The following is a 23,335-nucleotide window of genomic DNA, read 5'->3' as shown; positions in this document are numbered from 1 at the left end:
GTAGGTCCGTTATTTCTACAGAGATTCAGTTTTATTTTGTTAATCTCAATGTTGATTGTTTCCCCCCCCCCCCCCCCCCCCCCCCCCCTGATTGAAGAGGTTCGCAGGCCAGATTTGGACCATATGTTTAACATCCCTGAGGCTCTTGCTCTATACAGTGAATGTAAATGAGTGACTCCTGTCCTGCCCTGGTAGACAGGGTGACAGCTGTGTTTGAGGCACCTGTTTTTTCCTCCTCTATAAACATAATTACAGCCGTTAAAAAAAATCAAGAGGCCCTACTTTGTGGAAGGGAATTTACCGAACCCTGCTCCCGCTGTAGTGTTAATCAACTCATCTCCATATCAATGTACTACTCTGACTCAGGCAAGATCCAGGACGAAGCAGACCGTTTTGGATTAGAATCCAGAACTACAGATTGGTTTAGAAGGATATTTTATCATCAAATCCTTCCAATGGTGATTTTTTTTTTTGGGGGGGGGGTAACACAATTTTTCCTAAACTGTGCTTTTCATTTCCATGGTGTGTCAGAAGAACAGAACCCACCAAAAACAAACATTATGAGTTATTATTTGTGGTTGTTAAAATGCTGCTTGGTGGATAATGATATACTATACTTGACAGACCTGCTAATGATTAGGTCTCTGATTATTAGCTAATGATTTATATCTATACACTTAGATTTTACATTCACTTTTTAGTTATTTGGGGGGGGGGGAATAGTTGAGTGTCATCCGCATAGCAACAATAGGAGAGACCATGTGAGGACACGACGGAGCTGTGTGACTTGGTGTAATGAGAGCAGAGGGCCTAGAACCGAGCCCTGGGGGACACCAGTAGTGAGAGTACGTGGTGCAGATACAGATTATCTCCATGTGACCTGGTAAGAGCGGCCAGCCGGGTAGAATGCAACCAAGAGTGTGCAGAGCCTGAGACTCCCAGCCCTGAGAGGGTGGAGAGGAGGATCTGATAGAGCCTGAGACGCCCAGCCCTGAGAGGGTGGAGAGGAGGATCTGATAGAGCCTGAGACGCCCAGCCCTGAGAGGGTGGAGAGGAGGATCTGATAGAGCCTGAGACGCCCAGCCCTGAGAGGGTGGAGAGGAGGATCTGATAGAGCCTGAGACGCCCAGCCCTGAGAGGGTGGAGAGGAGGATCTGATAGAGCCTGAGACGCCCAGCCCTGAGAGGGTGGAGAGGAGGATCTGATAGAGCCTGAGACGCCCAGCCCTGAGAGGGTGGAGAGGAGGATCTGATAGAGTCTGAGACTCCCAGCCCTGAGAGGGTGGAGAGGAGGATCTGATAGAGCCTGAGATGCCCAGCCCTGAGAGGGTGGAGAGGAGGATCTGATAGAGCCTGAGACGCCCAGCCCTGAGAGGGTGGAGAGGAGGATCTGATAGAGCCTGAGACGCCCAGCCCTGAGAGGGTGGAGAGGAGGATCTGATAGAGCCTGAGACGCCCAGCCCTGAGAGGGTGGAGAGGAGGATCTGAAGGTTCACGGTGTTGAAAGCAGAAGATAGATCTAGGAGGATGAGAACAGAAGAGAGTCAGCTTTGGCAGTGTGACGAGCCTCTGACACAGAGAGAGGAGCAGTCTTAGTTGAGTAACCAGTCTTGAAGCCTGACTGGTTAGGGTCCAGAAAATGATTCCTAGAGAGTTGGTCAGAGACGGCACGCTCAAGTATTTTTGGAAAGAAAAAGCGGAGATACAGGTCTGTAGTTTCTGACGTCAGAGCGTTTCAGGACGAGGGGTGCAACTCTGGACATTTTGAGGTTAGAGGGTCAGCCAAGGGACAGGTATGAGTTGCTGGGGGAAGTGAAGGTCTGGGGAGAAGGGGATGGGGTCGGGCAGGCAGGTTGTCGGGGCGGCCAGACCTCACTAGTTGCTGGATGTCATCTGGAGAGAGGGAGGGGAGAAAGAGGTCAAGGCGACGTTCTGGGTGAGTGAGACCAGTGGACTCAATAGGTTGAGTGGATGTGGTCAAACTTCTTGGAGGGGAAGGTTTAAAAATGTTTCCTAGGTTTAGAGGCAGAACCTTGACATTATAGATTGATAAAGTGTACCTATACTAGCATACTGTCTACTCATTGTCGCGTACTATTTAACATGTCCCATTTAGTAAAAATTATGCAGTATACCTCGGCCTCAATGCAAGAGTGGATCCTGAGTGGGTGGGGTGGGGTGGGGGTTGAGTGGGGGTGCATTTTTTTTCTCTCTCCCAAATTCAACAGACGTGCATCACATCAGCCAGCCTGATAATAGCTCATTTCCAATACGATCAATTTGTCTAAACTCTGAATATAAAATGAATCGGGTTATAGGCCTACTCAGGCTGGTGCATACTCAAACGGACCACTATTTAGGACGCTGGGTATTTGGTCTTTGGCTTTAACAGCAGATACAGAGGAAGGTAGAGAGGAGGGAGTGGAAGGATGATAGAACGTGAATTTAACAGCAGATACAGAGGAAGGTAGAGGAGGGAGTGGAAGGATGATAGAACGTGACTTTAACAGCAGATACAGAGGAAGAGAAGGTAGAGAGGGAGTGGAAGGATGATAGAACGTGACTTTAACAGCAGATACAGAGGAAGAGAAGGTAGAGAGGAGGGAGTGGAAGGATGATAGAACGTGACTTTAACAGCGGATACAGAGGAAGGTAGAGAGGAGGGAGTGGAAGGATGATAGAACATGACTTTAACAGCAGATGCAGAGGAAGAGAAGGAAGAGAGGAGGGAGTGGAAGGATGATAGAACGTGACTTTAACAGCGGATAGAGGAAGGTAGAGGGGAGGGAGTGGAAGGATGATAGAATGTGACTTTAACAGCAGATGCAGAGGAAGAGAAGGAAGAGAGGAGGGAGTGGAAGGATGATAGAACGTGACTTTAACAGCGGATACAGAGGAAGGTAGAGAGGAGGGAGTGGAAGGATGATAGAACGTGACTTTAACAGCAGATACAGAGGAAGAGAAGGTAGAGAGGAGGGAGTGGAAGGATGATCGGTCCTCCGGAAGTTTGGTTTTCCTCCATTTTCACTCAGCTGCCCACCGCCCTGTTCTGTAAGCTATACCCCCTCTAGACCAAGACAGGTAACCTGTGATCTCTATATATCCTGTAGACCAAGACAACTAACCTGTGATATCTATATATATCCTTCAGACCAAGACAGGTAACCTGTGATCTCTCTCTATATATATATATATCCTCCAGACCAAGACAGGTAACCTGTGATCTCTATATATATCCTCCAGACCAAGACAACTAACCTGTGGCAGTACCTGAGGAGGAGCGGCCTGTCGGTGCGTCAGGAGCTCTTCCTTCCCAGGCTAGTCTTCCTCGCCCCAGACTGCCAGCTGGATGAAGAGTTGAGGAAGAGGAGGGAGCTGGTCTCCCACAGTCAAATAGATGAGTTCCTCCACTCCTTCAGAGAGGGCTATGTAGCCTGGATATCAGACGCCCTGACTCCTGCCTGGCTGTCTGGTGAGTGGAGGAGGCGTTGTGGGTCACAGATACTTTTTTTTATTTTATTTTTTTTAAACAAAAATGGATGTCTTGGATGAGAAAAGACTTTAAACTGTCATATTTCCCAAAAATATAGTGAAATAAGGGAGCTTTTCAATATTTCTAAGCTAATCTATAGTTACCACTGTTAGCCTAGTCTGCCCTTCATTGCTAGCTGTACTGCTGAAGGTAGACAGAGATGCTCATTTGCATGTGTTTTAAGCGTTTTGTAAATCCTGTGTTTTTTTTTTGTTGTTTCCTCCGTGTCCTGCAGGTCACCTGTCGTACCGTCAGATAGGGGAGCTGAAACAAGTGGTGAGGAAAATGGGGACCTGGGACCTGGTCAGACTACAGGGAGGAGAGCAGCTCAAGGTGGCTTTTACAACTTAATGGATATTAATATCTGCCATTTTGCAGATGCTTTTATCTTAAACCACTTAACAGTCGTGTGTGTGTGTGTGTGTGTACATTATAAATATGGGTGGCCCCGGGAATCGAACCCACAATCCGCGAGGTACCCGCGCCGTGCCCTACCAACGGAGTCCCTCAGGACTCCCATAGCCTTGTATTTGTCTATTTTATTCATAATGATGCTTCTACTTCTTCAAGTGTTGTTCTGAAACCAAAAGACCTCTTTACCTCTTTAAAAAAAAAATGTTTTACTGTGAAGTGTGTGTCATGAATTTAAATTAAAGTTTTTCTGTACTTGGTTTGAAGGGAGACTTCCGGAGCTGTCCTTACATCGCTCTGAACCGCCAGGAGACTGACACCATGGAGTTCTTCAAGATCAAAACGCTGTCTGCTAATTCGCTGTGGGCTCTGCTGGGACACGCCCCTCAGGTTAGTGCACCCCGCCCCGCCGCCGTCGTCGTGACAACCATTGAGCTGTGACTGGTTGATGCTGTTGTGATTCTGCTCACTGACTGAAAGACCCAACACAAGGGCTTAGAAAGAGGAGTGGCTTGCCTCTACAACTCCTTGGCCAGACTAGGATGTGAAATCGGGGACAGAGAAGAGTGAAAAGCGTTAGGGATTGGGGTTTTAGGGTTCCCGAGTGACTCAGCGGTCTAAGGCACTGCATCTCAGCGCTAGAGGCTTCACCACAGACCCTAGTTCGATCCCGGGTTGTATCACAACCGGCCATGATCGGGAATCCCATAGGGCGGCGCACAATTGGCTCAGCGTCGTCCGTGTATTTTCGGCTGCTCCAGTTGGCCTTTTGTCCAAACCTGATAGTCACTCTGACCGAGTGCTTAGGAACCCTTACTGCTGTACTGAGATGGAACAGGAATTCAGTTACACTTCGACTATGGAATTCAGTTACACTTCGACTATGGAATTCAGTTACACTTCAACTATGGAATTCAGTTACATTTCAACTATGGAATTCAGTTACATTTCAACTATGGAATTCAGTTACATTTCAACTATGGAATTCAGTTACACTTCAACTATGGAATTCAGTTACATTTCAACTATGGAATTCAGTTACATTTCAACTATGGAATTCAGTTACATTTCTACTATGGAATTCAGTTACACTTCAACTATGGAATTCAGTTACATTTCAACTATGGAATTCAGTTACACTTCGACTGTGGAATTCAGTTACACTTCGACTGTGGAATTCAGTTACACTTCGACTGTGGAATTCAGTTACATTTCAACTATGGAATTCAGTTACACTTCAACTATGGAATTCAGTTACATTTCAACTATGGAATTTAGTTACGTTTCAACTATGGAATTCAGTTACACTTCGACTGTGGAATTCAGTTACACTTCGACTGTGGAATTCAGTTACACTTCGACTGTGGAATTCAGTTACACTTCGACTGTGGAATTCACACAACATCTTACAGTGGTTACTTCATTATTTTATTTTAAATTATATTTGCTCAGTTGGTAATATTATGTTGAAGATTTCTGCTTCTTGATTCAGATTTCCGACTTATACAATACAAACCAACTTTATCTCAGGTCCTGGAGATTACAGCTGTCCTCGCTGTGGCCGTTACCTCACTGTGGCCGTTACCTCGCTGTGGCCGTTACCTCGCTGTGGCCGTTACCTCGCTGTGGCCGTTACCTCAGGTCCTGGAGATTACAGCTGTCCTGTGGCCGTTACCTCGCTGTGGCCGTTACCTCGCTGTGGCCGTTACCTCGCTGTGGCCGTTACCTCAGGTCCTGGAGAATACAGCTGTCCTGTGGCCGTTATCTCACTGTGGCCGTTACCTCACTGTGGCCGTTATCTCAGGTCCTGGAGATTACAGCTGTCCTCACTGTGGCCGTTACCTCAGGTCCTGGAGATTACAGCTGTCCTGTGGCCGTTATCTCACTGTGGCCGTTACCTCACTGTGGCCGTTATCTCAGGTCCTGGAGATTACAGCTGTCCTCACTGTGGCCGTTACCTCAGGTCCTGGAGATTACAGCTGACCTGTGGCCGTTATCTCACTGTGGCCGTTACCTCAGGTCCTGGAGATTACAGCTGACCTGTGGCCGTTACCTCGCTGTGGCCGTTACCTCAGGTCCTGGAGATTACAGCTGTCCTCACTGTGGCCGTTATCTCACTGTGGCCGTTACCTCAGGTCCTGGAGATTACAGCTGTCCTCACTGTGGCCGTTATCTCACTGTGGCCGTTACCTCAGGTCCTGGAGATTACAGCTGTCCTCACTGTGGCCGTTATCTCACTGTGGCCGTTACCTCAGGTCCTGGAGATTACAGCTGTCCTCACTGTGGCCGTTATCTCAGGTCCTGGAGATTACAGCTGTCCTCACTGTGGCCGTTACCTCAGGTCCTGGAGATTACAGCTGTCCTCACTGTGGCCGTTATCTCAGGTCCTGGAGATTACAGCTGTCCTGTGGCCGTTACCTCAGGTCCTGGAGATTACAGCTGTCCTCACTGTGGCCGTTATCTCACTGTGGCCGTTACCTCAGGTCCTGGAGATTACAGCTGTCCTCACTGTGGCCGTTACCTCAGGTCCTGGAGATTACAGCTGTCCTGTGGCCGTTACCTCAGGTCCTGGAGATTACAGCTGTCCTGTGGCCGTTACCTCAGGTCCTGGAGATTACAGCTGTCCTCACTGTGGCCGTTATCTCACTGTGGCCGTTACCTCAGGTCCTGGAGATTACAGCTGTCCTCACTGTGGCCGTTACCTCAGGTCCTGGAGATTACAGCTGTCCTGTGGCCGTTACCTCAGGTCCTGGAGATTACAGCTGTCCTGTGGCCGTTACCTCAGGTCCTGGAGATTACAGCTGTCCTCACTGTGGCCGTTACCTCAGGTCCTGGAGATTACAGCTGTGCTGTGGCCGTTACCTCAGGTCCTGGAGATTACAGCTGTCCTCACTGTGGCCGTTATCTCACTGTGGCCGTTACCTCAGGTCCTGGAGATTACAGCTGTCCTCACTGTGGCCGTTATCTCACTGTGGCCGTTACCTCAGGTCCTGGAGATTACAGCTGTCCTCACTGTGGCCGTTACCTCAGGTCCTGGAGATTACAGCTGTCCTCACTGTGGCCGTTACCTCAGGTCCTGGAGATTACAGCTGTCCTGTGGCCGTTATCTCACTGTGGCCGTTACCTCACTGTGGCCGTTACCTCAGGTCCTGGAGATTACAGCTGTCCTGTGGCCGTTACCTCACTGTGGCCGTTACCTCAGGTCCTGGAGATTACAGCTGTCCTGTGGCCGTTACCTCACTGTGGCCGTTACCTCAGGTCCTGGAGATTACAGCTGTCCTGTGGCCGTTACCTCACTGTGGCCGTTACCTCAGGTCCTGGAGATTACAGCTGTCCTGTGGCCGTTACCTCACTGTGGCCGTTACCTCAGGTTGTCTTCTGTATTAAGTTTGATAGCAGCCCATTTTTTGTTGCACTTTCCTCATTTGGGAAAGTTTTCTGAAGAATGTGTTTGGTCCAGTAATAAAACACAAAGCATATTTTTTTTTTTTTTTCAACAGATGAACATTGTGGTGGAAATTACCATCGGGGTTTCAGATTTATTTTCTCCATAATTGGAGAAAAGCTCTTCAAAGAAAAGCCAGTGATTTTTAAAAAAATAATTATCTCCAGTGTGTATAGAAACCCCTTGCCGCAGAGTGTGTAGGAGTCCTCTGAGCTTGGGCAATTACACAAAGACAAGTGCTGCAGAGTCCCAGGTGTCTGTTCTTCGCTGTAGCAGTGTAGCACAGCGGCACTGTGCCCACTCACAGAGCACCAGACCGGTGATGAACGCTACCCTTTTTAATGTAACGGTGGCTAATTAAACTCTGTCGTTCTATTATCTCTGTCGTTCTATTATCTCTGCTGAGCGCCGAGCCACGGTGAAGAGTACGGCGGAGAGATCCCATGTGCGTCTCTGTATTGAAGATAACTCAATAGGCCTGGTGGATGTTAGTCATCTGTCTACTGTGTATTCAGTCCATCCACCCCCTCCTCCTTGTAGGACGATGCCATCATTCTCAAGCCCTCTTTTTGTTCATTGGGTGAAACATTAACATGTGGAAATCCATGTTTTAGATTTAACACAATGGTTAGAAGATGAGAATTGACTATTAATACATTTGAATACGTTTTTTAAAATTTGCCCTCAATTATTTTTTTTAACCTTTTTATTCAACTAGGCAAGTCTGTTAAGAACAAATTCTTATTTACAATGACGGCCTACCGGGGAACAGTGGGTTAACTGCCTTGTTCAGGTGCAGAAACCACTAGGCTACCTCCTACCCACTGTCCAGGGGCCACAGGTCTGTATCGTATCCTACCCACTGTCTAGGGTTCACAGGCCTGTATCATATCCTACCCACTGTCCAGGGGACACAGGTCTGTATCATATCATATCCTACCCACTGTCTGGGGGACACAGGTCTGTATCATATCATATCCTACCCACTGTCTGGGGGACACAGGTCTGTATCATATCATATCCTACCCACTGTCTGGGGGACACAGGTCTGTATCATATCATATCCTACCCACTGTCTAGGGGACACAGGTCTGTATCGTATCCTACCCACTGTCTAGGGGACACAGGTCTGTAGCGTATCCTACCCACTGTCTAGGGGCCACAGGTCTGTATCATAGCGTGTCCTACCCACTGTCTAGGGGCCACAGGTCTGTATCATATCCTACCCACTGTCCAGGGGCCACAGGTCTGTATCATATCATATCCTACCCACTGTCTAGGGGTCACAGGCCTGTATCATATCCTACCCACTGTCCAGGGGACACAGGTCTGTATCATATCATATCATATCCTACCCACTGTCTGGGGGACACAGGTCTGTATCATATCCTACCCACTGTCTGGGGGACACAGGTCTGTATCATATCATATCCTACCCACTGTCTAGGGGACACAGGTCTGTATCGTATCCTACCCACTGTCTAGGGGACACAGGTCTGTAGCGTATCCTACCCACTGTCTAGGGGCCACAGGTCTGTATCATAGCGTGTCCTACCCACTGTCTAGGGGCCACAGGTCTGTATCATATCATATCCTACCCACTGTCCAGGGGACACAGGTCTGTATCATATCCTACCCACTGTCTGGGGGACACAGGTCTGTATCATATCATATCCTACCCACTGTCTAGGGGACACAGGTCTGTATCATATCATATCCTACCCACTGTCTAGGGGACACAGGTCTGTAGCGTATCCTACCCACTGTCTAGGGGCCACAGGTCTGTATCATATCCTACCCACTGTCTAGGGGCCACAGGTCTGTATCATATCCTACCCACTGTCCAGGGGCCACAGGTCTGTATCATATCATATCCTACCCACTGTCTAGGGGTCACAGGTCTGTATCATATCCTACCCACTGTCTAGGGGTCACAGGTCTGTATCATATCCTACCCACTGTCCAGGGGCCCCAGGTCTGTATCATATCCTGTCCAGGGGCCCCAGTCACATGCATACTAAAACACTCGGTGTATTGTAACGTTCTGTCATTGCTCTGAGTTGATGATGTCATCCCGGCAGTTGATTCTCCATTGTCTGTCTATGCGATCTAGTAGTCCTAGGTTACTACTGGCTCCCAAAATGCCACCCTATTACCTATGGGTCCTGGTCAGAAGTAGTGCACTGAATAGGGTGTGGTGTGGGACACACGGCGTAGATTCTAATTCAGAACCCTGTTCCCATCTGTTATGTTGAATCCCACATAAACCAGTTAACAGACACTTTGGCCCATTTTTTTTTGGTTTTGTGTGTCTTGTCTTGATAATCAGCCTTTTTATAATGCTCAGCATCAATATGCTCTTTTTAAACCCCATTTTGCTTTAGTTAATGGAGTCACAGAGAGGCGGTCGGTGAATGCTCTGGGGGTTAATGACATTAAGACATGTTTGTAAAGGGCTAAATTAAATCAGTCGTAGATTGTAGCTCCGCCAAGTCATGCCAGACAACCAGACAACCCCATTGAAGAAAGAGAGCGGGAGAGAGAGGGGAAAAAAGGGGGGGAGATTCCTACTCTAACCTCCTCGCAGCAAATGCACTTATGTTGTAGGGACGTAAAGTAAGTGGATCTGGGATGTGAATGAAGCTAAATGGTTATTGGTGCTAGCTGGGTCTCTACTGGCTTCCGGCTGGTCCTGTTATCCCTGTTGCTTCATCGGTTTACACTGCTGCTGCTGCTACTCTATCGTATATCCTGATGCCTAGTCACCTTACATATCCATCCCTACAGTATCCCTGTCTCCTTCCCCCTATACATATCATCACTACAGTATCCCTGTCTCCTTCCCCCTATACACATCATCACTACAGTATCCCTGTCTCCTTCCCCCTATACATATCATCACTACAGTATCCCTGTCACCTTCCTCCTATACACATCATCACTACAGTATCCCTGTCTCCTTCCCCCTATACATATCATCACTACAGTATCCCTGTCTCCTTCCCCCTATACATATCATCACTACAGTATCCCTGTCACCTTCCTCCTATACATATCATCACTACAGTATCCCTGTCACCTTCCCCCTATACATATCTACCTCCATCACTCCCGTATCCCTGTCTCCTTCCCCCTATACATATCTACCTCCATCACTACAGTATCCCTGTCACCTTCCCCCTATACATATCATCACTACAGTATCCCTTTCACCTTCCCCCTATACATATCTACCTCCATCACTCCCGTATCCCTGTCTCCTTCCCCCTATACATATCCATCACTACAGTATCCCTGTCACCTTCCCCCTATACATATCTACCTCCATCACTCCAGTATCCCTGTCTCCTTCACCCTATACAGTGCCTTGCGAAAGTATTCGGCCCCCTTGAACTTTGCAACCTTTTTCCACATTTCAGGCTTCAAACATAAAGATATAAAACTGTATTTTTTTGTGAATAATCAACAAGTGGGACACAATCATGAAGTGGAACGACATTTATTGGATATTTCAAACTTTTTTTAACAAATCAAAAACTGAAAAATTGGGCGTGCAAAATTATTCAGCTAATTATTTCAGCTAAAAGTTAATACTTTGTAGCGCCACCTTTTGCTGCGATCAGACGAAGCATGATTGGGGGAGTTTTGAAGAAGTGTATTAAGTCCAATGAATGCAGGGACTAAAACCTAAAGACATGACAGTTAGATAATAGCTAGCCCTAGATTAGTAACACATCAATATATAGGGGTACCACTAGGAGACATGATAAATGACAGGTAGATAATAGCTAGCCCACTAGGAGACATGATAAATGACAGGTAGATAATAGCTAGCCCACTAGGAGACATGATAAATGACAGGGAGATAATAGCTAGCCCACTAGGAGACATGATAAAAGACAGGTAGATGATAACTAGCCCACTAGGAGACATGATAAATGACAGGTAGATAATAGCTAGCCCACTAGGGGACATGATAAATGACAGGTAGATGATAACTAGCCCACTAGGAGACATGATAAATGACAGGTAGATAATAGCTAGCCCACTAGGGGACATGATAAATGACAGGTAGATAATAGCTAGCCCACTAGGAGACATGATAAATGACAGGTAGATAATAGCTAGCCCACTAGGAGACATGATAAATGACAGGTAGATAATAGCTAGCCCACTAGGAGACATGATAAATGACAGGGAGATAATAGCTAGCCCACTAGGAGACATGATAAAAGACAGGTAGATGATAACTAGCCCACTAGGAGACATGATAAATGACAGGTAGATAATAGCTAGCCCACTAGGGGACATGATAAATGACAGGTAGATGATAACTAGCCCACTAGGAGACATGATAAATGACAGGTAGATAATAGCTAGCCCACTAGGGGACATGATAAATGACAGGTAGATGATAACTAGCCCACTAGGAGACATGATAAATGACAGGTAGATAATAGCTAGCTAGCCCACTAGGAGACATGATAAATGACAGGTAGATAATAGCTAACCCACTAGGAGACATGATGATAGCTAACCCACTAGGAGACATGATAAATGACAGGTAGATAATAGCTAGCCCACTAGGAGACATGATAAATGACAGGTAGATAATAGCTAGCCCACTAGGAGACATGATAAATGACAGGTAGATAATAGCTAGCCCACTGGGAGACATGATAAATGACAGGTAGATAATAGCTAGCCCACTAGGGGACATGATAAATGACCGGTAGATAATAGCTAACCCACTAGGAGACATGATAAATGACAGGTAGATGATAGCTAGCCCACTAGGAGACATGATAAATGACAGGTAGATAATAGCTAGCCCACTAGGAGACATGATAAATGACAGGTAGATAATAGCTAGCCCACTAGGAGACATGATAAATGACAGGTAGATAATAGCTAGCCCACTAGGAGACATGATAAATGACAGGTAGATAATAGCTAGCCCACTAGGAGACATGATAAATGACAGGTAGATGATAGCTAGCCCACTAGGAGACATGATAAATGACAGGTAGATAATAGCTAGCCCACTAGGAGACATGATAAATTACAGGTAGATAATAGCTAGCCCACTAGGAGACATGATAAATGACAGGTAGATAATAGCTAGCCCACTAGGAGACATGATAAATGACAGGTAGATGATAGCTAGCCCACTAGGAGACATGATAAATGACAGGTAGATGATAGCTAGCCCACTAGGAGACATGATAAATGACAGGTAGATAATAGCTAGCCCACTAGGAGACATGATAAATGACAGGTAGATAATAGCTAGCCCACTAGGAGACATGATAAATGACAGGTAGATAATAGCTAGCCCACTAGGAGACATGATAAATGACAGGTAGATGATAGCTAGCCCACTAGGAGACATGATAAATGACAGGTAGATAATAGCTAGCCCACTAGGAGACATGATAAATGACAGGTAGATAATAGCTAGCCCACTAGGAGACATGATAAATGACAGGTAGATGATAGCTAGCCCACTAGGAGACATGATAAATGACAGGTAGATAATAGCTAGCCCACTAGGAGACATGATAAATGACAGGTAGATAATAGCTAGCCCACTAGGATACATGATAAATGACAGGTAGATAATAGCTAGCCCACTAGGAGACATGATAAATGACAGGTAGATAATAGCTAGCCCACTAGGATACATGATAAATGACAGGTAGATAATAGCTAGCCCACTAGGAGACATGATAAATGACGGGTAGATAATAGCTAGCCCACTAGGAGACATGATAAATGACAGGTAGATGATAGCTAGCCCACTAGGAGACATGATAAATGACAGGTAGATAATAGCTAACCCACTAGGAGACATGATAAATGACAGGTAGATAATAGCTAGCCCACTAGGAGACATGATAAATGACAGGTAGATAATAGCTAGCCCACTAGGAGACATGATAAATGGCAGGTAGATAATAGCTAGCCCACTAGGAGACATGATAAATGACATATATTTTTTCAGAACCCTCAGTGGTTCTGTGAGCTTTTGTGGCCTACCACTTTGTGGCTGAGCTGTTGTTGCTCCTAGACGTTTCCACTTCACAATAACAGCGTTGACCGGGGCAGCTTTGGCAGTGCAGGAAAAAATGTGTGTGTATATATGTATAGTTCCCAACTACATATCGGCTGATGGCTACACTGTTCCCCAGCTACATATAGGCTGATGGCTACGCTGTTCCCCCACTACATATCGGCTGATGGCTACACTGTTCCCCAGCTACATATAGGCTGATGGCTACACTGTTCCCCAGCTACATATAGGCTGATGGCTACACTGATCCCCAGCTACATATAGGCTGATGGCTACACTGTTCCCCCAACTACATATAGGCTGATGGCTACACTGTTCCCCCGCTACATATAGGCTGATGGCTACACTGTTACCCAGCTACAAATAGGCTGATGGCTACACTGTTCCCCCGCTACAAATAGGCTGATGGCTACACTGTTCCCCCGCTACAAATAGGCTGATGGCTACACTGTTCCCCCGCTACATATAGGCTGATGGCTACACTGTTCCCTCGCTACATATAGGCTGATGGCTACACTGTTCCCTCGCTACAAATAGGCTGATGGCTACACTGTTCCTCCGCTACATATCGGCTGATGGCTACACTGTTACCCAGCTACAAATAGGCTGATGGCTATACTGTTCCCCCAGCTACATATAGGCTGATGGCTACACTGTTCCCCCGCTACATATCGGCTGATGGCTACACTGTTCCCCCGCTACATATAGGCTGATGGCTACACTGTTCCCCCGCTACATATCGGCTGATGGCTACACTGTTACCCCGCTACATATAGGCTGATGGCTACACTGTTCCCCCGCTACATATAGGCTGATGGCTACACTGTTCCCCCGCTACATATAGGCTGATGGCTACACTGTTCCCCCGCTACATATAGGCTGATAGAGAAATGTAGCTTTCTTCACTGACGAAAGAGGGAGTCCGTCACATTGGCAGCATGGCGTTCTATTATTCAACAGAATTAGGTCGCCTACTTCTGGTTGGAAACCTGTCTCTTTGGAAGCTGTTCTCTCCCTGGCAGCTCCACCTGATCTACTGGGGCCAGAGTGAACGGACTGCTGTGCAACAGGGCTTTGATTCAATCTGATAGCGGGATATAGGCCTTGGGTCGTTTTCTGATTGAGCCGATATATGCAGCGTTTAGCGTGAATGGGATCTCCACCACGAAGGCCTTTTGAAGCCACAGTGTCTGTAATCTACCATCTGAGTCCCGGACCAGTGATTTTTGTTTCATCCTCCTTTTCTCTGCTTCCTGCCCCCCCCCCCCCCCTTCAGACAGGAAGCAACAGCTTGTCAGTATAGCTAGAGGTCAGAGGTGTCTGTAGAGGTATAGACCTGAGGTCACAGTCCCCACTGACCCCTGACAGAGAGGTTACAGACAGTCAGAGCCAGACTGACCACCATAAAAAAACAAACAATACTTTTTTTTTTTTTTTTTTTTTTTTTTAATTTAGAAAAATATTTTAGTTTGAAATTTGATGGGAGCTTTACACGTGGAGGACCACTGTTTTTGTATGTAAATAAAAAAAATGCAACATAAGATTTCTCTCCTAAACGAACGGTGACTACTTATCTCACATCTCCTCTGTCCTCCCCTGTAGGTGACGGTGAAGATGTATAAACGTGGAGCTCCAGGCTGGCTGGGGAAGCCCCTGACGTCCACCAGCACCATCCCCCACAACACACAGGTCATCTTCCGGATCAACGGAGAGGAAACGGACGCCGGGATCCCCGCTAACACCATCCACAGCATCACACTCAGCATATGACTTCTTTTTTTTTTGCCCTTGGTTACGGCCCAAATGTCACCCTATATAGTACACTACTTTTAGTGTCACCCTATATAGTACACTACTTTTAGTGCGCTGGTTTATGGACTAGGGTGCCATTTTGGGATCCATCACAGACAGCGGATCTGTATGAGAAACTAGCCTGTTCTCCACAGTCTGCAGGTTTTAGGTGTGTGTGTGTGCAGTTTTCTAAACTACCAGGTTAGGTATCTGTTGAATCAGACTCTATATTTAAACTAATTTACCAAACTAGATTTTTGGTAAAGGTGAAAGGGGTTGTTGGTAACTGAAGGACCCTGTAGTCAGGCTTCAGGAACCTCCTTCTATACTAGTTATCACACAACAATATATACCTGCTGTTTTTAATTATGTATAAGAGTACCTTTTTATCACATGGATCACTTAGTTGTGGCCCACGGCCTCCTGCAGGCCACCAAACATCCCTTACCACAGCCTCCTGCAGGCCACCAAACATCCCTTACCACAGCCTCCTGCAGGCCACCAAACATCCCTTACCACAGCCTCCTGCAGGCCACCAAACATCCCTTACCCACAGCCTCCTGCAGGCCACCAAACATCCCTCGACCACAGCCTCATGCAGGCCACCAAACATCCCTCAACCACAGCCTCCTGCAGGCCACCAAACATCCCTCAACCACAGCCTCCTGCAGGCCACCAAACATCCCTTACCCACAGCCTCCTGCAGGCCACCAAACATCCCTCAACCACAACCTCCTGCAGGCCACCAAACATCCCTCAACCACAACCTCCTGCAGGCCACCAAACATCCCTCAACCACAACCTCCTGCTGGCCAGCAAACATCCCTTACCAACAGCCTCCTGCAGGCCACCAAACATCCCTCAACCACAGCCTCCTGCTGGCCAGCAAACATCCCTTACCCACAGCCTCCTGATGGCCAGCAAACATCCCTTACCCACAGCCTCCTGCAGGCCACCAAACATCCCTCAACCACAGCCTCCTGCTGGCCAGCAAACATCCCTTACCCACAGCCTCCTGCAGGCCACCAAACATCCCTCAACCACAGCTACACAGCATCCTGCAGGCCACCAAACATCCCTTAACCACAGCTACACAGCATCCTGCAGGCCACCAAACATCCCTTAACCACAGTTACACAGCCTCCTGCAGGCCACCAAACATCCCTCAACCACAGCCTCCTGCAGGCCACCAAACATCCCTCAACCACAGCCTCCTGCAGGCCACCAAACATCCCTTACCACAGCCTCCTGCAGGCCACCAAACATCCCTTACCACAGCCTCCTGCAGGCCACCAAACATCCCTTACCCACAGCCTCCTGCAGGCCACCAAACATCCCTCGACCACAGCCTCATGCAGGCCACCAAACATCCCTCAACCACAGCCTCCTGCAGGCCACCAAACATCCCTCAACCACAGCCTCCTGCAGGCCACCAAACATCCCTTACCCACAGCCTCCTGCAGGCCACCAAACATCCCTCAACCACAACCTCCTGCAGGCCACCAAACATCCCTCAACCACAACCTCCTGCAGGCCACCAAACATCCCTCAACCACAACCTCCTGCTGGCCAGCAAACATCCCTTACCAACAGCCTCCTGCAGGCCACCAAACATCCCTCAACCACAGCCTCCTGCTGGCCAGCAAACATCCCTTACCCACAGCCTCCTGATGGCCAGCAAACATCCCTTACCCACAGCCTCCTGCAGGCCACCAAACATCCCTCAACCACAGCCTCCTGCTGGCCAGCAAACATCCCTTACCCACAGCCTCCTGCAGGCCACCAAACATCCCTCAACCACAGCTACACAGCATCCTGCAGGCCACCAAACATCCCTTAACCACAGCTACACAGCATCCTGCAGGCCACCAAACATCCCTTAACCACAGTTACACAGCCTCCTGCAGGCCACCAAACATCCCTCAACCACAGCCTCCTGCAGGCCACCAAACATCCCTTACCCACAGCCTCCTGCAGGCCACCAAACATCCCTTACCCACAGCCTCCTGCAGGCCACCAAACATCCCTCAACCACAGCCTCCTGCAGGCCACCAAACATCCCTCAACCACCGCCTCCTGCAGGCCACCAAACATCCCTCAACCACAGCATCCTGCAGGCCACCAAACATCCCTTACCCACAGCTACACAGCCTCCTGCAGGCCTCCAAACATCCCTTACCCACAGCATCCTGCAGGCCACCAAATATCCCTCGACCACAGCCTCCTGCAGGCCACCAAACATCCCTCAACCACAGCCTCATGCAGGCCACCAAACATCCCTCAACCACAGCCTCCTGCAGGCCACCAAACATCCCTCAACCACAGCCTCCTGCAGGCCACCAAACATCCCTCAACCACAGCCTCCTGCAGGCCACCAAACATCCCTCAACCACAGCCTCCTGCAGGCCACCAAACATCCCTCAACCACAGCTACACAGCATCCTGCAGGCCACCAAACATCCCTCAACCACAGCTACACAGCATCCTGCAGGCCACCAAACATCCCTCAACCACAGCCTCCTGCAGGCCAACCACAGCCTCCTGCAGGCCAACCACAGCCTCCTGCAGGCCACCAAACATCCCTCAACCACAGCATCCTGCAGGCCACCAAACATCCCTCAACCACAGCCTCCTGCAGGCCAACCACAGCCTCCTGCAGGCCACCAAACATCCCTCAACCACAGCCTCCTGCAGACCACCCACAGCCTCCTGCAGACCACCCACAGCCTCCTGCAGGCCAACCACAGCCTCCTGCAGGCCACCAAACATCCCTCAACCACAGCCTCCTGCAGGCCAACCACAGCCTCCTGCAGGCCAACCACAGCCTCCTGCAGGCCACCAAACATCCCTCAAGCACAGCTCCACTTGTCACCCTGTAGTCAAACCATTGTTATGCTGACAGTCTGTTTCATAATCAGCACTTGGCCTAATGTAAACTCCCCCCGTTCACACACCGACTCGCCTTGTTCCATCCGCGGTGGCCTGTCATACTCAACGACAATATTATGTTAATGGAGTTGGTTCAGAACAATTAGCCTGATTATAAACTTACTCTTGTTTTGAATGATAATTCTAGTGTCTGGCCCCTGCCGCTAACGTAGACGTTAACTAGCCGTTATGTCAGTTGGTTTGATGTGTCACCCACTACATGGTTCAGCTGCGGAGTGTGTACCTGACGTGCTAATTGTTACAGTTTAAAAACCGCTGTCCCTTTAGTGTTAATGAGGGCTGGGGAAGGTACCTGTATTACTGACTGGCCCTTTAGTGTTAATGAGGCCTGGGGAAGGTACCCGTATTACTGACTGGCCCCTTAGTGTTACCTGTATTACTGACTGGCCCTTTAGTGTTGAGGGCTGGGGAAGGTACCTGTATTACTGACTGGCCCCTTAGTGTTAATGAGGGCTGGGGAAGGTACCTGTATTACTGACTGGCCCCTTAGTGTGAATGAGGGCTGGGGAAGGTACCTCTATTACTGACTGGCCCCTTAGTGTTACCTGTATTACTGACTGGCCCTTTAGTGTTGAGGGCTGGGGAAGGTACCTGTATTACTGACTGGCCCCTTAGTGTTAATGAGGGCTGGGGAATGTACCTGTATTACTGACTGGCCCCTTAGTGTTACCTGTATTACTGACTGGCCCCTTAGTGTTATTGAGGGCTGGGGAAGGTACCTGTATTACTGGCGGTTTTTGTTTGATGGCGAGTGGTCAAGTCTGTTTTTCCTGAGTATCTGTAAGTTTTTTTGGGGGGGAGGGGGGGGTGCTAATATGCTCTTCTCTCAAGAGGATCTTCAAGAGCTCACGTGTTCAGACCCAAGCCTAGCGTCGCCTGGGTTAGGGAGGGCTTGGTCGGTAGGGGTGTCCTTGTCTCATCGCGCACCAGCGACTCCTGTGGCGTGCTGGGCGCAGTGTACGCTAACCAAGGTGGCCAGGTGCACGGTGTTTCCTCTGGCGCATTGGTGTGGCTGACTTCCGGGTTGGATGTGCGCTGTGTTAAGAAGCAGTGCGGCTTGGTTGGGTTGTGTATCGGAGGACGCATGACTTTCAACCTTCGTCTCTCCCGAGCCCGTACGGGAGTTGTAGCGATGAGACAAGATAGTAGCTACTACAACAATTGGATACTACGAAATTGGGGAGAAAAAGGGGTAAAAATACAACAAAAAAATAAAAAAAATAAAAGTCCCAAAAGTACAACCCTGGCACCCCAGGCAGGCTTAAGCAAACGCTTGAAGTATTTGAAAGATTTGTAAATAGTATTTGAACCCAGGTCTGGCTCAACCAGGCTTGCCCAGTACCATTTTAATTCCTAGCTTTTAGTGGCACGACCTGTCACTCCCCTGCTTTGCTAACAGCTAGCAATTGTATTTACTGTGTCTGGTGTTGGGCCTAAATAATGTTATTTCTACCAGGATATCAGTGCCTTGAGCTAATTCAGGAGGGAAATCTCTGTGGCATCTCGCTGACTAGCATCTCTCTCTACCTGAAACGGCACCATGCTCAACTCCAGCTCCTCCACTTTCCCAAAGGTCTGTTTTTCTACATGTGCCTGGGGGTTAGGATGTTTGTTGGGTGTGGGAGCACTGAGCAGCACTACCCCCATATATATAATAGCTACTCTCTATTCTCAGAGTGAAACCGTGGTTGCCTTGGGGGAGCCATTTTTCCAAGACATTGTTCATGGTGTGTGTTTTTGTTTTATACCTATTGGGTGTGCATTCAGAATGGATGTGTTTTAATATGTACCTATACCTACGTCTTACTTTCTGAATGTGTCGTTGGACATTGATATATGTTCTCCTACTCGGCCGACTCAATGGCGCGTTCTCAGGAAAATGTATATTTTTGAGACCCTATGCTCCAACTAGATTTACAAAGACAGTAGACCTGCTGTGGTACTCTAAAAGGAGATCTACAGTAGACCTGCTGTGGGACTCTAAAAGGAGATCTACAGTAGATCTGCTGTGGGACTCTAAAAGGAGATCTACAGTAGACCTGCTGTGGGACTCTAAAAGGAGATCTACAGTAGACCTGCTGTGGGACTCTAAAAGGAGATCTACAGTAGATCTGCTGTGGGACTCTAAAAGGAGATCTACAGTAGACCTGCTGTGGGACTCTAAAAGGAGATCTACAGTAGACCTGCTGTGGGACTCTAAAAGGAGATCTACAGTAGACCTGCTGTGGGACTCTAAAAGGAGATCTACAGTAGACCTGCTGTGGGACTCTAAAAGGAGATCTACAGTAGACCTGCTGTGGGACTCTAAAAGGAGATCTACAGTAGACCTGCTGTGGGACTCTAAAAGGAGATCTACAGTAGACCTGCTGTGGGACTCTAAAAGGAGATCTACAGTAGGTTTGAAGATTATACTGAACATTTTTAAAAACAGTCTTGACAATACTACAAGCACCTATACCATTTTGTATTCAAAGGCATAATTAAAACTCTGCATGCTTATTTTACCTTTTATTTTATTTTATTTTTTAGAGAAATCTTTAGTGATTGTATTAAATTATCTATTCAAATGTTTGTACTACTTTGCTGTTTTAAAAATAAAATGGTGTGTGAAAAATCTACTCTTGGTGGTGTATCCTGAAGTCTCTCTCTCGGTACATGCACATCTCTGCACTCATCACAACTCCACTGAACAAACATATAAAATGCCACATGTGAAGTGTTGGTCCTGTGTTTCAGCAACATGTGAAGTGTTGGTCCCATGTTTCAGCAACATGTGAAGTGTTGGTCCCGTGTTTCAGCAACATGTGAAGTGTTGGTCCCGTGTTTCAGCAACATGTGAAGTGTTGGTCCCGTGTTTCAGCAACATGTGAAGTGTTGGTCCTGTGTTTCAGCAACATGTGAAGTGTTGGTCCCGTGTTTCAGCAACATGTGAAGTGTTGGTCCCGTGTTTCAGCAACATGTGAAGTGTTGGTCCCGTGTTTCAGCAACATGTGAAGTGTTGGTCCCATGTTTCAGCAACATGTGAAGTGTTGGTCCCGTGTTTCAGCAACATGAAGTGTTGGTCCCATGTTTCAGCAACATGAAGTGTTGGTCCCATGTTTCAGCAACATGAAGTGTTGGTCCCGTGTTTCAGCAACATGAAGTGTTGGTCCCGTGTTTCAGCAACATGAAGTGTTGGTCCCGTGTTTCAGCAACATGAAGTGTTGGTCCCGTGTTTCAGCAACATGTGAAGTGTTGGTCCCGTGTTTCAGCAACATGTGAAGTGTTGGTCCCGTGTTTCAGCAACATGTGAAGTGTTGGTCCCGTGTTTCAGCAACATGTGAAGTGTTGGTCCCGTGTTTCAGCAACATGTGAAGTGTTGGTCCCGTGTTTCAGCAACATGTGAAGTGTTGGTCCCGTGTTTCAGCAACATGTGAAGTGTTGGTCCCGTGTTTCAGCAACATGTGAAGTGTTGGTCCCGTGTTTCATGCGCTGAAATAAAAAAAGATCGCAGAAATGTTCCAGACGCACAAAAAAAGCTTATTTCTCTCAAATGTTGTGTACAAATTTTGTTTACCATCCCTGTTTGAGAATTTCTCCTTTGCCAAGATAATCCATCCACCTGACAGGTGTGGCGTATCAAGAAGCTGATTAAACAGCAGGATTATTACACAGGTGCACCTTGTGCTGGGGACAAAAGGCCACTCTAAAATGTGCAGTTCTGTCACACAACGCCACAGACCCAAGGTGAGGGAGCTTACAACTGGCATGCTGACTGCAGAAATGTCCAGAGTTGTTGCCAGAGAATTGAATGTTAATTTCTCTACTACAAGCTGCCTCCAATGTCATTTTAGAGAATTTGGCCTCACAACCACAGATCACGTCAGCCCAAGATCTCCACCAGCCCAGGGATCTCCACCAGCCCAGGGATCTCCACCAGCCCAGGGACCTCAACCAGCCCAGGGACCTCAACCAGCCCGGGGACCTCCACCAGCCCGGGGACCTCCACCAGCCCGGGGACCTCCACCAGCCCGGGGACGTCCACCAGCCCGGGGACGTCCACCAGCCCGGGGACGTCCACCAGCCCGGGGACGTCCACCAGCCCGGGGACGTCCACCAGCCCGGGGACCTCCACCAGCCCGGGGACGTCCACCAGCCCGGGGACCTCCACCAGCCCAGGGACGTCCACCAGCCCAGGACGTCCACATCCGGCATCTTCACCTCCGAGATCGTCTGAGACCAGCTACCCGGACAACTGGTGAAACTGTGGGTTCGCAGAACCGAGGAATTTCTGCACAAACTATCAGAAACCATCTCAGGGAAGCTCGTGTGATACTCGTCTTCCCTCACCAGGGTCTTGAACTGACTGCAGTCTGGCGCCGTAACCAACGTTTTTGTGGGTAAATGCTGGAGAAGTGTGCTCTTCATGGATGAATCCCGTTTTCAGCTGGACCGGGCAGATGGCAGTCGTGTGGGCGAGCGGTTTGCTGATGTCAACGTTGTGAACACAGTGCCCTATGGTGGCAGTGGGGTTATGATGTGGGCAGGCATAAGCTACGGACAACGAACACAATTGCATTTTATTGATGGCAATTTGAATGCACAGAGATACTGTGGCGAGATCCTGAGGCCCATCGCTACTTTCCATGACATCTATCGCTACTTTCCATGACATCTATCGCTACTTTCCATGACATCTATCGCTACTTTCCATGACATCATCTATCGCTACTTTCCATGACATCATCTATCGCTACTTTCCATGACATCATCTATCACCACGTTCCATGACATCATCTATCACTATTGAAGCCTGCGTGATGTCTGAACCATGGTGGATCCTAGCCTTCAACAGCCTGCGTGATGTCTGAACCATGGTGGATCCTAGCCTTCAACAGCCTGCGTGATGTCTGAACCATGGTGGATCCTAGCCTTCAACAGCCTGCGTGATGTCTGAACCATGGTGGATCCTAGCCTTCAACAGCCTGCGTGATGTCTGAATCATGGTGGATCCTAGCCTTCAACAGCCTGCATGATGTCTGAATCATGGTGGACCCTAGCCTTCAACAGCCTGCGTGATGTCTGAACCATGGTGGATCCTAGCCTTCAACAACCAGCGTGATGTCTGAACCATGGTGGATCCTAGCCTTCAACAG

The 23,335-nt window shown here is 48.3% G+C and overlaps 2 protein-coding genes across 4 annotated transcripts in view; both read left to right on the top strand.

The window, feature by feature from the left end:
• LOC118936639 overlaps positions 1-15,319 on the top strand; it is a 38,143-nt gene extending 22,824 nt beyond the window's left edge. Inside the window, exons 5-8 of the mRNA XM_036973482.1 lie at positions 3,243-3,471; positions 3,767-3,864; positions 4,210-4,332; positions 15,063-15,319. Coding sequence (XP_036829377.1) covers positions 3,243-3,471; positions 3,767-3,864; positions 4,210-4,332; positions 15,063-15,230 — 618 coding nt within the window. The 3' untranslated portion in view covers positions 15,231-15,319. The remainder of the gene's footprint in view (positions 1-3,242; positions 3,472-3,766; positions 3,865-4,209; positions 4,333-15,062) is intronic.
• A 185-nt stretch (positions 15,320-15,504) lies between these two features.
• On the top strand, positions 15,505-17,431 carry LOC118948733 (extensin-like). Of its 3 annotated transcripts, none has more exons than XR_005042207.1 (4): positions 15,505-15,817; positions 15,923-16,272; positions 16,540-17,029; positions 17,194-17,431. XR_005042207.1 is itself a non-coding variant. In XM_036973484.1 (4 exons), the coding sequence occupies exons 1-3, from the start codon at positions 15,645-15,647 to the stop codon at positions 16,920-16,922; spliced, it is 906 nt and encodes a 301-aa protein (XP_036829379.1). In that variant the 5' UTR covers positions 15,505-15,644; the 3' UTR covers positions 16,923-16,959; positions 17,159-17,431. The 3 variants fall into 3 exon arrangements, 1 of the variants encoding a protein (XP_036829379.1); XR_005042206.1 differs by having other exon boundaries at positions 17,159-17,431; XM_036973484.1 differs by having other exon boundaries at positions 16,540-16,959; positions 17,159-17,431.
• The last annotated feature ends 5,904 nt before the right edge of the window (positions 17,432-23,335 follow it).

This window comes from Oncorhynchus mykiss, unplaced genomic scaffold (genome assembly GCF_013265735.2).
Source record: "Oncorhynchus mykiss isolate Arlee unplaced genomic scaffold, USDA_OmykA_1.1 un_scaffold_258, whole genome shotgun sequence".
Classification (NCBI taxonomy): domain Eukaryota; kingdom Metazoa; phylum Chordata; class Actinopteri; order Salmoniformes; family Salmonidae; genus Oncorhynchus; species Oncorhynchus mykiss.
This window is presented reverse-complemented; position numbering and strand designations above follow the sequence as displayed.